Source organism: Amia ocellicauda, chromosome 3 (genome assembly GCF_036373705.1).
Source record: "Amia ocellicauda isolate fAmiCal2 chromosome 3, fAmiCal2.hap1, whole genome shotgun sequence".
In the NCBI taxonomy this organism is placed as follows: domain Eukaryota; kingdom Metazoa; phylum Chordata; class Actinopteri; order Amiiformes; family Amiidae; genus Amia; species Amia ocellicauda.
This window is the reverse complement of record NC_089852.1, coordinates 53,744,985-53,759,665: the sequence shown is the minus strand read 5'-3', so window position 1 is coordinate 53,759,665 and position 14,681 is coordinate 53,744,985. Positions and strand designations below refer to the sequence as shown.

At 37.4% G+C, this 14,681-nt stretch overlaps 1 protein-coding gene across 1 annotated transcript in view; it reads left to right on the top strand.

Annotated features, from left to right (window-relative positions):
* The first annotated feature begins 285 nt into the window (after window positions 1-285).
* The window catches only part of LOC136747244 (uncharacterized), a 35,478-nt gene continuing 21,082 nt past the window's right edge, over window positions 286-14,681 (top strand). The window contains exons 1-3 of the mRNA XM_066700191.1: window positions 286-304; window positions 511-798; window positions 7,271-7,433. Of these exons, the coding sequence (XP_066556288.1) occupies window positions 286-304; window positions 511-798; window positions 7,271-7,433 (470 nt within the window). The remainder of the gene's footprint in view (window positions 305-510; window positions 799-7,270; window positions 7,434-14,681) is intronic.

Below are 14,681 nucleotides of genomic sequence, written 5' to 3'. Positions count from 1 at the left end.
CATCTTGATTAATCTTTACTGACTAAGTTGTTAGGGTATAGATGACAACATTTATTAATGTATGCTAATACCCTCATATAAAATCTTAACCTTCAATGCAAACACTGTAATTAGTCTTTTGGAATGGAATTATGATTTTTTTGTACCAAACCTAAGATGAATAATTTAATGTGTTAAACCATCATAATTATATTGAAAGGATGGTCCCTCTAATTTGGGTCTGTGTCCCCCCCTCGGCCACCCTATTCAAAATCCACTGCTGCTCATACAGTTGTGTGTCACCCCATGGCGAATCCCAGCATGAGTCAGCTTTGACACAGTCCAGTCCAGATTAAACCAGTGAAGTCAAGACTTTTTAAACTGTCAGATTGAACGTCTCAATGCCTGCACATAAATCTAGCCTACCCTACTTTTTTCTTTTATTCTTAATACTGAATGTATTATTAAATGGAGACTCCACATGCTGTGAACATTAACCATGTGCCATTTTTTTGTCTTTGTCTTTCTTAGTTGTCCCAGACATGACCATTGAAACCAACATGACTTGTGAAAATGAAACAGAGTTTCGCGAGGTCAAATGCAAAGCAGTTAAAGGTAGACCAGCTGCTACTATCACGTGGCTTGGAATCAACCTGGGAGACATTAGGGAAATTGTTGAAAAGGACAATGATACAGAGACAGTTACCAGCATCTACCGCTTCCTGCCAAATCTTCACGAGGGAGAAAACATCTCCTGTGTGATAACCCACCCCAAAAATTCAACGCATGAAGTGAAAACAATATCCCTGCCTGTTTATTGTAAGTCCTGTGCTATATTAACTAGCAAACTACATTAACACATTGAAATCATTACACCAGTTAAGGTAAAAACTGCTATATGTAATTTTACTCAAGATTTTTAATATTTTGAACTTGACCCTTAATCAATGTTAACATCTCAGGTATTAAAACTTTCCCCAAACAGATTTAAGGAGGACAACACAAAGAGTCAGAAACATAAAGAGAATGAGTACAATTTAGGTGCTGCTTAAGTTACACACCTATTTAGAATGGATCCATTCGCAATTGGCTAGTGGCACCTGTATTTACAATCTCATGTTGTTCCGGTGTATTTGTCACGCTTTTGGCCTGAAATCCCCAAGTTCACCACCAGATGTCACCCTTTACCTCTTTCATGGCATTCTAGCCCTGTATTATTGAATCATCTACCTGTTCCAGATCTTCCCACTCATCAACGGTGTGCATTTAAACCCCACCAAGCCTTACCTCATTGCGAAGTCATTGTTTGCCTGTGCAACATTTCTGAGCCTTATACCTGACCTAAATCTCCACTGTGTTTTTGACCATTGCCTTTTGGATTTCCTGTTTTGCCTTGTTCTCTGGATACCCAACCTTTTGCCTATTTTTTCTGACCACTACCTTGGATTCCCTGCATTGCCCTGTTTGCTTGTGATTTGAGCTCTGCTCATTCTTTTGACTTATTGGACTGCCTCTGTTACACCTGTCTGCCGGTTCTCGACCCCCCACATGAACTGTGTCCTCATCGCACCTTGGTCCCCTTCCACCCAGTCTGTTCACCATGACAGACATTATAGTATTAAGTGACAGCCTACCAAGTGGTGTATTATTGGCAGGTTTCAGACTTTGTTAGGGCAGATTTCTAAAAAGAAATATTGATTCAGAAAAAAGTACATTGATATTAAAGGATAAGATGTAAATTGGATTGGAACCTGGCACATACATTGTACACAGTGATTAGAAATGTGAAGGATGAGAAATGTAAATGTGATTTTCAGAAACAGTTGGTTATTTTTAAAACTTGACCAAAAAAAATACCTACCTGCAAATCGCAAATTACAAACTTGTATCTGAATTTGACTTAAATTAAATCACAGTAGTGTACAGTTTTGTATTTGTGAACTGCAGGTAGGTTAAAGTATGGATTTGGTCTTGCCCCTAGTCTCTTCTCTTATATTATAAAGTGTAGAAAGGCAATTTGCTATGCGAACCCTTTGAAACTAGTTCATTAAATTGCAAGTCTGAGTGTTTTCAGATTACTTTGCAAAACAACTTCTTATTTTGCAATGGTGATTATGTCCTTAATGTCCCTGTAATCAGATCTACAAACTCAGTACATGACAGTAGTGACAGTACATGAAAGATGAAACTCAAATTCAGGAACAAACTATTTGCCTGTACAGCCCATAAAATGTCAATAAACGTATTCTGAATCTGTCTAGTCTAGCTCTGTGAAGTTGGCCCCCCCACTTACAGTACGTTTGTGCTGGTTTGTGCCGTTGAAATAAACGCTTGTGCTGCTTTGGTTTTGAAGATATTAACATGTATTTATTTTCGGTAAGTGACGTCACTCAGCCCCCCTACAACAACAGAATCAAACCATACACTTCTCTTTCGTTTGTGCTACGTTTGTGCCGGTTTGTGCCGTTGAAACTAATGTTTTAACTATTATGGTTTTAAAGTTATTGATGATTATTTATTACACGAGTGACGTCACTCAGCCCCACCACCACAACCGATTCAAACCAAACACCTCTCTTTCATTTGTGCTACGTCTGTGCTGCTTTGTGCCGATTAAAACAATGTTTCAGTTATTATGCTTTATAAAATATAACGCAATGAAATTATAATTAAATTAATAGAAGCAATTGTATGAAAAACAAATACCGTAGATTCCTAGAATACTCTTGGATACACTTGAGTAACCCCGTTGGAATTTGTGTAATATAATTTAATAATAATACAATATATGCTTATCAACTGCAGTATTTATTTTTCATGTATATTGTATGCATACAAAATTAGGAAATTATTTGAGAAATATCTAATTTTAGTGCTATTTATAGACTATGCATGAAGCCCTACCGCTTCCGTTTATGGAGGTGCATGTTGGGACAGGAGGTGTAAACATCAACAGGGAAGTAATTGTTAATATTGGGGTCTGCTTTATGTGCAGCATGTGTCCTGACTGCAAGACATGCTACCTAAGGTTGAACCTTCTTATATTTATCAGTTAAGCTTCTATTTATTTATTTCAATATTTATTGACTAATTTTTGACATGTTATGTATGATTACTACATTTTTTATTTTATTCAGATGAATGAATGCCCAGTGATGAACAAGCACAAAGAGGGAAGGCACTGATAATACTTCTAATTGTGCTCTGGTGTGAGGAAATTTAAGATAAAAAATAAATAAATAGGCAAACACTGTAGGACTGTCAAGGTAAAAAACAATAGGTAATATGGTTTTAATTTACAGATGAATCAGTGTGAATATAATGTCCTAAGACGAGGTGCATGGACACTAAGCAAATGCAAACTGACAGGGAGGTTTTTAATACGGATCCTCTTATCTCTGTACAGTATATGAATAATTCAGCTCCCTACTTTGGCAGCATATGTGATATTGGGCTTGACAAATACTTTACTCACTATTGGACTACATCTCAAATGCACGTATACAAGACACAATCTTAAATACACTCTACAGTTTTAGCTTTTGATGCTACAGGCTCCCTTGTGAAAAAATTTAAACGACCTCAAGGTATGTCTGGCCACATATTTTTGTATGAAGGGGTGTTAATACCAGGCAACAATGAGAATGCAATGAAGGTCCCAGTAGTTCAGATATTGTCAGAGAGGCATGACATCTTGGCTTATAGATTGGATTTGTGCAGGTGCTCCACTGCCAAAAGAAACAGTGTGCGGCTTTCACACCATACCCAGATTTGAAGATGTACATTAATCAATGTATTTTACATAAGGTGCACAGCTGATTCAATCTGTGTCATTGGATGATGCAAGAGAGCTCATTAAGGCAATTGTCATTGTAGCTCTAAGTGAAACAGAAGGCAATGAAGCAGGAAAGCCCATCATTTCTGAGAAATGCAAGATCTTTCTGAAAAAAAGGATAGCAGATGGATGTGTAGCTCTGCCTGCTGAAGAGGTTCAAGAAGATGCTGTGAAAGACCGAGAGCCAAGTAGTGCCACTGATGTATGTTTAACACCACTGAGAGAGTGGGTAACAAAAATATGTGAGGAAAGCAAGTTGCTTGTTGTAGATACCGGAGACAGAGTTAATCTGCATTTTCTACCTGAGATTGTTCCTCACATTAAAAGGCTTTCTTGCTACCTCCCACTCTGGACTGCCATAAATGGTTCCACTATTCAAAACTGTGAACATTACAGCAAGTTCTGCCAGTGTCGAAACAGACTTCAAGAATTTAAAACACTGTGTCTTGAAATATGAAACTTTGCCAATGAGAGTAGACAGGTTCCTTATTCAATACTTGGCATCCATAGAAGGAATTATGAGGCTTTCTGTTGCAAATCATGCTTCTCAAGACTATGAGAATACTGTCTTGGGTGAAAGCTCCTATGAGTTACCAATTACAGACTCCCTTGAAGATAAGAATACAACAGCATTGGAAAAGTTGCAAGAACAAGAAAAAATAAGTGAGGAAATTGTGTATCCACCAAATGATAGCTGTGTAGAAAATTGGAGAGGACTTGCTGATCCACCAAAAAATCAAAGGAAATCATCATACCTGTCCCCTTGTACTGAGTGGTTGCACACAGATCCATCTGTTTCTGGTAAAAAAGTAGGCATCCTGAGAAATGGCAGCAACAGAGTGTTACCCCCAACAAAGGTGTGTGGAGACACTGTGAGTGTATTAAATAGCTGTGCATTTGATGCATTTTGTCAATGTCTGTGCTGTGCTTTCTGTGACAGTGCGTTTTACAGTAACTACATCAATCAGCTGACAGATAAAGTTGAAATATTTAGTGAAGACTATGGCTCAAAGGGGCATCCAGAAAGATGAGTATAGTCTTCGAGCAAAAATCCTGAGAGATATCTTTGGTGCTGTTGAAATTAAGTCAGGTTTACATCAGGTTAGATCTGAATGTCATATTTCAACAATCATTTCAAAATCATTCATGACACTGCCTAGTATGGAAGCCAAGAGTCAGTGCTCATCAACATAGTGTTCTCGACATGATGGAGTTGCACGGAATACACTAAAGGAGAGAGGAGTTACAGGGCTAGAAGAAGCAGTTAAGCAACCACTTAATCTTAGACAAACTAAGTGCCTGGAAAAAGTTTGGGATGTTGAGAATATGCCAGTAGAAGTGCAATTAATTGATCCTGTTCCTTGTAATGGGACTGTGACCCACACCTTCACCACTGGACAGCATCTGTTTATTGACACTGACATGGGGTACAAAGACATAAACACAGCCAAAGACATCTTCAAATGTCGACTGTCTGAATTTCCACACAATATTCATTTAAATGGGGAGAAATTCACAATTAGAGGCATCATTGCTTTTTGCCAACCTGCCAGCAAATTCGTACTTGGCCACTATATTGTATATTGTAAAAGGCATGATTTCACTTGGGAGAAGTATGATGACTTGTCAAATAGTCATATCCGTAACCCCAGAAAGCAAAGTATGCCCTCAGTTGTGCTCTACACAAAAGATTGTGTTTAAAATTAACAGGAACTTTCGGCATACAGATGTGATTGTACATTAGTATTAACCTGTCCATACCAAATACTTTGTCAGTGTAAACAAAAAATCGAAAAATGCAGAGCTAAAGAGGAGATATGAGACCAATAGGCTAAATAAGAAATTATATGGGAAAACTTATTTTATATTGTTGACTTAATACAGTTGTGTTTTGTTTTATAAATAAATCCAAATATTTACTCTGAATCTCTTAGACAGTTATTAGTATAGAAAATAGTGTGATCAATCTTATTAAATGTTTTTTTATGGGAAAATTAAGATGTTAATGTTTAATGCAATCCATTTGATGACAATGTTTATTTTGAATACATGAATTAACCTGTTCTGAATTCAGCTAAAAAACATATGTTATTAAAGTTTATTAATAATGAACAAGTATATATTGATGTTATTGTAAAGCCTGTACTGTTGATTGGCCCTCTTTCAGCTTAGCTGTAATGAAGATTGACAGGAGGGTAGGATTTGTTATTTCTAGTCAGTCTGTGATTGGCTAAACTCCATGTGGCTCCACCAATGGGATCGGTGCAATTCTGCAGATCTTTAAGAGAGTGCTCCTAATCTCAGCTCGTTACCTGTATAAAAGACACCTGGAAGCCAGAAATCTTGCTGATTGATAAGGGATCAAATACTTATTTCCCTCATTAACATGCAAATCAATTTATAACTATATATATATATATATATATATATATATATATATATATATATATATATATATTTTTTTTTTTATTTTTTTTTATTTTTTTTTTTAAATAGTCCTGTATGTTTTTTTTCTATTTTATGAGTCATGAGTCCTGGGTTCAAGTCCCAACTTGGTGTGTCGTTCTGTGTGGAGTTTGCATGTTCTCCCTGTGTCCATGTGGGTTTCCTCTGGGCACTCTGGTTTCTTCCCACCGTCCAAAGACATGTGGGTTAGGTTAATTGGCCATGCTAAATTGCCCTGTAGATATTTGTATGTGTGTGTGTTGCCCAGTAATGGCCTGGTGTCCCATCCTGGGTGTATTCCTGTCTTGCACCCTATGCCTGCTGGGATTGGCTCCAGCTTCCCTGTGACCCTCACCAGGATAAGCAGTTTCAAAAATGGATGGATGGATGGATACACATAAACAAACAAATATTTAAGTACTGTGAAAATAATGTATATAAAAAAACTTGGTAATGGTTCAATTTCACCAAAATAAGAGTACATTTAATATGGCAAGCATTTATCAGGGAACACTCTGTATGAAAACATTAGATACCAGCCAAGGATGGTTTGGCACAGTTCAATTGTGTTGTGTAAAAGTAATGTGAATGTTATGGTTATGTAAAAGCACATAATTGTAAAACAATTATATGACTCCAGAGAGGCAAAATGAAGATTAAATATCTTTATCCCAAATTAATACATTTTGCTTTTTGCAGATGCTCAACAACATTTATCCAGTAAATTAGGTTAGAAAGATTCCTGTTACACAGTAATAAAATATTGAATTAAAATGGGATAAAGCTGTAAACCTGCATATGAATACTCACTGTATATTAAAGAATAATTTAACTGATGTTGTAAGGTTGTGGGTTCAATCCCTCATGCTGTAACTTTACCTATTTCTGAGGTTTCCTCACACATTTACCCTACAGTAAAATTTGTTATGGGAAGTCCAGAATGTTAATTCACATTTCCATTACAAAGTGCTGTTTCACTGATTCTGATGTTTACAATTTTGCTGTTGACAGACCTCTCATCTATATATGTGCTAAATGCGGAAGTGACAAACACAAAACATGCCGTGGAAAAGGAGATCCTGTACAGAGTGGTGCTGGAAGCAGGACAACAAAACCAGACCATTCCACTGCAAGTGTCTGGGAATGTGCCACATTATGAAGTGAAGTGCATCAAGTAAGCCTTATTATATTAAGGGTTAGCATTAACAGTAGTGGGGACTTTTCTAATAGTGAAAACACAGAGATAAATTGGATTAAGAACGGTACTTTGGGAAAATTGGATAAAAATAAATAAAGTACTTTAAAGAACTTACATGTTACATGTTAATGAAATATAAAATAAAAAATGTGATGTACTGCCACCCCCCTTTTGACTATAAAGTAGTGTTATTTCCATGCTGCTGAATACAAGCCTACTTCAGCAACACCCTACTTTTTATGATATCTTTGCAGTTTTATTGTTTTTTAAAAGTATAATTGTATATTTTGTTCTTCATAGCATCTTCCTATATCCTTTATTATCAGACATTGAATATGTTGTGTGATTGTCTTTATATCATTATTTAGTCTTCCTTTAGGCCTGGATTAATTTCACATTTGGCCCTATTTGCAAGTAAGGGATGCTGAAAAAAAGTGATGCTGTTCAAATATTCTTTTCATTCTCCCTTGACAATGACAATTTTCACGTTAAAAACAATACAAAACAATAAGTAATGAAGAACAGATAGTGATCTTCTCATTCCTGGTACCAGCTCAATCACTTGTCTTTCTTCCCCAACCTCTCAGAACATTCAAAATGTTCTTCTCTGATGCCAAACACCTAATAAACAAGCAGACAGAGAGAGAGAGAGAGTGTGTGTGTGTGTGTGTGTGTGTGTGTGTGTGTGTGTGTGTGTGTGTGTGTGTGTGTGTGTGTGTGTGTGTGTGAGAGAGAGAGAGAGAGAGAGAGAGAGAGAGAGAAGGTACTGAAGTGATCTGTAGTATCCTTGCTGGTGATGTGTATTTTTGATTATATCAGCACATTACTGTTGAATAAAGCTAATGCAAACACACATGGAGCTTTGCCTTAACTGTATTCATAATAGTTTTAAAACTGATAAGGTTCAGTTAAGATTTAAACATACTTCTTTCCAGTTGGCAAAATGTAACCTAAATACACTCACCTAAAGGATTATTAGGAACACCATACTAATACTGTGTTTGACCCCCTTTCGCCTTCAGAACTGCCTTAATTCTACGTGGCATTGATTCAACAAGGTGCTGAAAGCATTCTTTAGAAATGTTGGCCCATATTGATAGGATAGCATCTTGCAGTTGATGGAGATTTGTGGGATGCACATCCAGGGCACGAAGCTCCCGTTCCACCACATCCTAAAGATGCTCTATTGGGTTGAGATCTGGTGACTGTGGGGGCCAGTTTAGTACAGTGAACTCATTGTCATGTTCAAGAAACCAATTTGAAATGATTCGACCTTTGTGACATGGTGCATTATCCTGCTGGAAGTAGCCATCAGAGGATGGGTACATGGTGGTCATAAAGGGATGGACATGTTCAGAAACAATGCTCAGGTAGGCCGTGGCATTTAAACTGTGCCCAATTGGCACTAAGGGGCCTAAAGTGTGCCAAGAAAACATCCCCCACACCATTACACCACCACCACCAGCCTGCACAGTGGTAACAAGGCATGATGGATCCATGTTCTCATTCTGTTTACGCCAAATTCTGACTCTACCATCTGAATGTCTCAACAGAAATCGAGACTCATCAGACCAGGCAAAATTTTTCCAGTCTTCAACTGTCCAATTTTGGTGAGCTTGTGCAAATTGTAGCCTCTTTTTCCTATTTGTAGTGGAGATGAGTGGTACCCGGTGGGGTCTTCTGCTGTTGTAGCCCATCCGCCTCAAGGTTGTACGTGTTGTGGCTTCACAAATGCTTTGCTGCATACCTCGGTTGTAACGAGTGGTTATTTCAGTCAAAGTTGCTCTTCTATCAGCTTGAATCAGTCGGCCCATTCTCCTCTGACCTCTAGCATCAACAAGGCATTTTTGCCCACAGGACTGCCGCATACTGGATGTTTTTCCCTTTTCACACCATTCTTTGTAAACCCTAGAAATGGTTGTGCGTGAAAATCCCAGTAACTGAGCAGATTGTGAAATACTCAGACCGGCCCGTCTGGCACCAACAACCATGCCACGCTCAAAATTGCTTAAATCACCTTTCTTTCCCATTCAGACATTCAGTTTGGAGTTCAGGAGATTGTCTTGACCAGGACCACACCCCTAAATGCATTGAAGCAACTGCCATGTGATTGGTTGGTTAGATAATTGCATTAATGAGAAATTGAACAGGTGTTCCTAATAATCCTTTAGGTGAGTGTATATAAACTTGGTGAAAGGTAGGTGTGGTTTGGTTAAAACCACTACTGATTACAAGATACCAAGTGATGTACATAAAGAATATAAATACACAAGAGTTTAATTCCTAATGGCAATTATCTCACAATAGTGTAGTTAATAAAACATATACTTGGCTTTTAAGGTATACCTAACCTCAAGTGTCATGGCTATATTTAGGGTTGTTATCCTTTAGAATTTAAGGTTGTTATATAGGTGTCTTCCGAGTGCTTTCCAAAATTGCAAATATGGACACAGCATTGACAACTCAATGTTGTAAGTTTGGACAAACTGTTATTTAAAAAAAAAAAATTCAAGCTTGGTTGATATGTCCACAGGTGTTCCAGTTCAACTGAGCTTTGAATCACTAAATTGCACCAATGATTTGCTTAATTGAAACAGATTTTGTTTATTAATCAATCTGTCAATTGTGGACAACTTTGAGAATCTTTTTCTCCAGTGTAAATATCAAAGGAGTGACTGTCAAGTTTAAATACACCACCTCTGTCAAAAACTGGAATTAAATCAATCTGTAGTTTTCTCTCAGCTGAATTAGTGAGTAGGGTATTGCTGCAGACCAAGAGACATTGGAATGTGGGAGAAGTAACCGTCAATCATTTTGTACGCAGCCAATCTCTTTGCAGAAAATGCTTGTCAATCACTTTTTATGTAGCCAATCACCTGCAGAAGATACTTGTCAATCATTTTTTATGTGGCCAATCACCTTCTTAATTTCCTTGTAAGTGCTTGAAGGAGGAGGGAGATGAACAATCTTGTGTAAACATGTAATTTGATGTCAGTTACCAGTGATGTAACTTGACAATATTTGTTTAATATATAATGTAATATGATATACTATTATGATAACAATGCACATTACATGACACTTGCTTTTTTAAAATTCATTTTGTATTATTATTATTTTTAAAAAGCATTAGCTTTGGTAAGACAGAAGTTAGGATACATATGATGACCTGTAACTAGCCGGTTAGCTAAGATAACTTGTGAACGTTACTTTTGATTATAATTAAATATTATACAGTTAAAGTTGCACATGACACCACACTCGTTATTTTTTATTTAAATGTTTTTATTATAGTAATAATGAGATAGCTAACACATTAACTTAAGAACATAAGAAAGTTTACAAACGAGAGAAAGCCATTCGACCCATCGTGCTCGTTTGGTGTCCATTAATAACTGAGTGATCCAAGGACCCTATCCAGTCTATTTTTAAATGTTCCCAAACTTTCAGCATCTACCATATTGCTGGGGAGTTTGTTCCAGATTGAGACTACTCTGTGTAAAGAATTGTCTCCTGTTTTCCGTTTTGAATGCCTTGAAGCCCAATTTCCATTTGTGTCCCCGGGTGCGTGTGTCCCTGCTGATCTGGAAAAGCTCCTCTGGTTTGAAGTGGTCGATGCCCTTCATGATTTTGAAGACTTGGATCAAGTCCCCACGTAGTCTCCTCTGTTCCAGGGTGAAAAGGTTCAGTTCCCTCAGTCTCTCCAAGTAGGGCATTCCCTTCAAACCTGAAATAAACCTGGTAATTGCTCTCCTCTGAACTGCCTCTAGAGCAGCAATATCCTTCTTGAAGTGTGGTGCCCAGAACTGTACACAGTATTCCAGATGAGGTCTAACTAGTGCATTGTACAGTCTTAACATTACTTCCCTTGTTTTAAATTCTACACTTTTGACAATATACCCTAACATGCCGTTTGCCTTTCTTATTGCTTCCCCACATTGTTTGGATGGAGAAAGTGAGTCCACATAGACTCCTAGGTCTTTTTCATGCGATTTTTGTTACCTGCATGTATTACCTTGCACTTGTCCACATTGAATTTTATCTGGCAGGTATCGGCCCACAACTTAATATTATCTAAGTCCCTTTGAATAACCTATGCTGCCAAGATTATATCTGCTGAGCCACCTATCTGCAAATTTGACAACATAAGAACATAAGAAAGTTAACAAACGAGAGGGGCCATTCGACCCATCGTGCTCGTTTGGTGTTCATTAATATAGTGAGTGATCACTATAATAAGTTAATTAATAAGTGATCCAAGGATCCTATCCAGACTATTTTTTAATGTTCCCAAACTTTCAGCTTCTACCACATCACTGGGTAGTTTATTCCAGATTGTGACTACTCTCTGTGTAAAGAAGTGTCTCCTGTTTTCCGTTTTGAATGCCTTGAAGCCCATTTTGAATGCCTTGAAGCCCAAGTTTGCTAACTATCCCAGAGTCCAGATCATTAATATAGATTAGAAAAAGCAAAGGCCCTAATACTGATCCCTGTGGAACTCCATTAACTTCACTCCAGTTAGAAGCAACTCCTCTAATCGACACCCTCTGTTTCCTATACATCAACCAGTTCATAATCCATCTACTTATATTACCCTGAATGCCTACAGCTAACAATTTGAGGATCAGTCTTTGGTGTGGAACCTTATCAAAAGCTTTTAAAAAATCTAAGTATATCATATCATATGCTTTCACGTGATCTACAGCTGCAGTTGCATGTTCAAAAAATTCCAATAAATTAGTAAGACCTGATCGCCTCATCTAAACCCATGTTGACCATCTCCAAGAATATGGTTTTCATTAAGATGCTCCTTTATTTTCTGTCTAATAATTTTTTCCAACATTTTACAAGTGATGCAGGTGAGACTGATTGGTCTGTAATTTCGTGGCTCAGTTTTGTCCCCTTTCTTGTGGATTGGTATGACATTTGCGGTCTTCCAGTCAATTGGCACATCCCCTGTTTTAAGTGTCATTTGGAACATTTGAGTTAGCAGCCTATAAATCATTTCCCTCATTTCTTTAAGTATTGTTGGAAATATACCATCTGACCCAAGTGATTTGTTTGTTTTTAACTCTGCTAGTCCCTTTAGTACCTCCTCCTCATTTATCCTGATCTCTCTTAGGGTTTGACTGGACTGGTTGTTAATGTGTGGCATGTTATCTGTTTTTTTTTTTTTGTAAAAACCTCTGTGAAATACTCATTTAGAACATTTGCCAGATCTTGTTAATTTTCCAAGATACTTCCATTTTTGCCCTTTAGCTGTTTCACTTCCACTTTATTGACCTCTTGCTGTTGTAGTATTGAAAAAAGCTCTTTGCATTCGTTTTAGGTCCAAGAGCTATGTTTCTTTCTATTTCCCTCTTTGCTTTCCTGATCCCTTTCTTAAGATCTCTTTGCAGCTCAACATATTCTATTTATTTTGTTTAGTCTCCATCCCTTTTGTATGCGCTATACAACATTTTCATTCTCTTGATATTTTTTTGCATACCTCTATTAAACCATTTGGCCAATGTTTTTTGGTCCTCAAATTGCTAAGTTTTGGTACAAAGTAGTACAGTATATTCTTAAAATATAACCATCCATTTTCAACTGAATCTGTATCCAGTGTGCTCAAGTCTACCTCTTCTAATTGCCGCCTCATACCTTCAAGGTTTGCTTTTCTAAAATTGTAGACCATTGTTTTAGACTTGGACCTTGTTTTTTGAAAGAATGCCTCAAAGCTAACCATATTGTGATCAATTTGCCATTGGTTCTCTAACTAGTGTCCCTCTGACTCTATCTTGGTCATTTGAAAAGATCAAGTCAATGCATGCACTCTCCCTGGTTGGTTCCCTGACAAATTGAGTTAGAAAGCAGTCATTTACCATCTCAACCATTTCTATTTCTGCTTCTGTAGTCCCAACCGGGCTTTCCCAGTCTATGTTTGGGAAATTGAAATCCCCCATTATAACAGCCACATGCTACATGCAGTCCTGATTACACTGTACAATGCAACATCTTTCTGAATAACTAAGTTGGGTGGTCTGCAACACACTCCTACCACTATTCCTCCAGATCTCTTGTTCAAAAGTTTCACCCACAAAGATTCTGTTTAGTTACTGGGATCTAATTTGAGTTCTTCTACCTCAATGTCATTTTTCACATATAATGCGACCCCACCCCCTCTTCGATTTTGCCTGTCTCTCCTAAACTGTGTGTATCCTTCCAACTTGTATTCATCCCCATCATTTTCTGTAAGCCATGTTTCTGTCACTCCTACAACATCATAGTCACATGCCAGCACTGTGGCTTCTAAGTCTAGCATCTTGTTCCTTATACTCGTGGCATTGAGGTACAAACATTTCAGGACTTCCTACTAGCACGTTCCCTTTGTTTTCTTTCCTTGGTGGAACATCTCCCATTGTCAGAGCTCCCTGCCCCCCTGGTCCCTTGTTTAAATGATTCTCAATTTCTCTGCACATACGCTTTCCCAATGCATTAGCCCCCCTTCTGTTTAGATGTAGACTGTCCAGTTTGTACAGGTCCCATCTATCCCAGAAGAAAGACCATATGATGACATGTAGCTGGTTAGCTAACATGAAACTTGTTAATGTTACTTTCATGAGTTTAGCGTGGAAATACATCATGTAAATGCACCTCATTACATATGTTCCCTGCTAACACACAACGTTGTAGCAACGTAATTTACGTCGGCAACATTGTGTGTCAGCTGGGTTATAGGCACATTTTCTATTCCAAATTAAACCTTCTGGTTAATATACGTGAACGTATTAATTTTAGCTCATGTGCCGGATTCACTTTACACATACAGTATTATGTGAACAGTAATGTTTTAATCTTCAGTAAATAAAAGTATGATGTTCCTCATTAATGTGAAATCAGTCCTCTTATTTCTGTGTTAACACTGGGTTTATACTTTGCAAAAACTATTTTCTATATTTACATTAGTTATTGTTTCTATTAAGTGAGCAACGCACCGTGCATGGTAATTGCTTTAAGAAACACTTAAATTAGGCTATTTTTGTTTTATAACCTATATACTTAGCTATCTGTCATACAGTATACAATTCAAACTCATTACCATTAATGTGACTTAAGTTCTCTGTTTGCACAGTGTTTATTTCTGATGTCAGAAGTGATTTGGCACAAGGGCTGGCATGTTTGCATTCTATATTAACAAGTACTGTAGGTCTGGTTTGGGATATGAGATTAGCCTACAGGAGC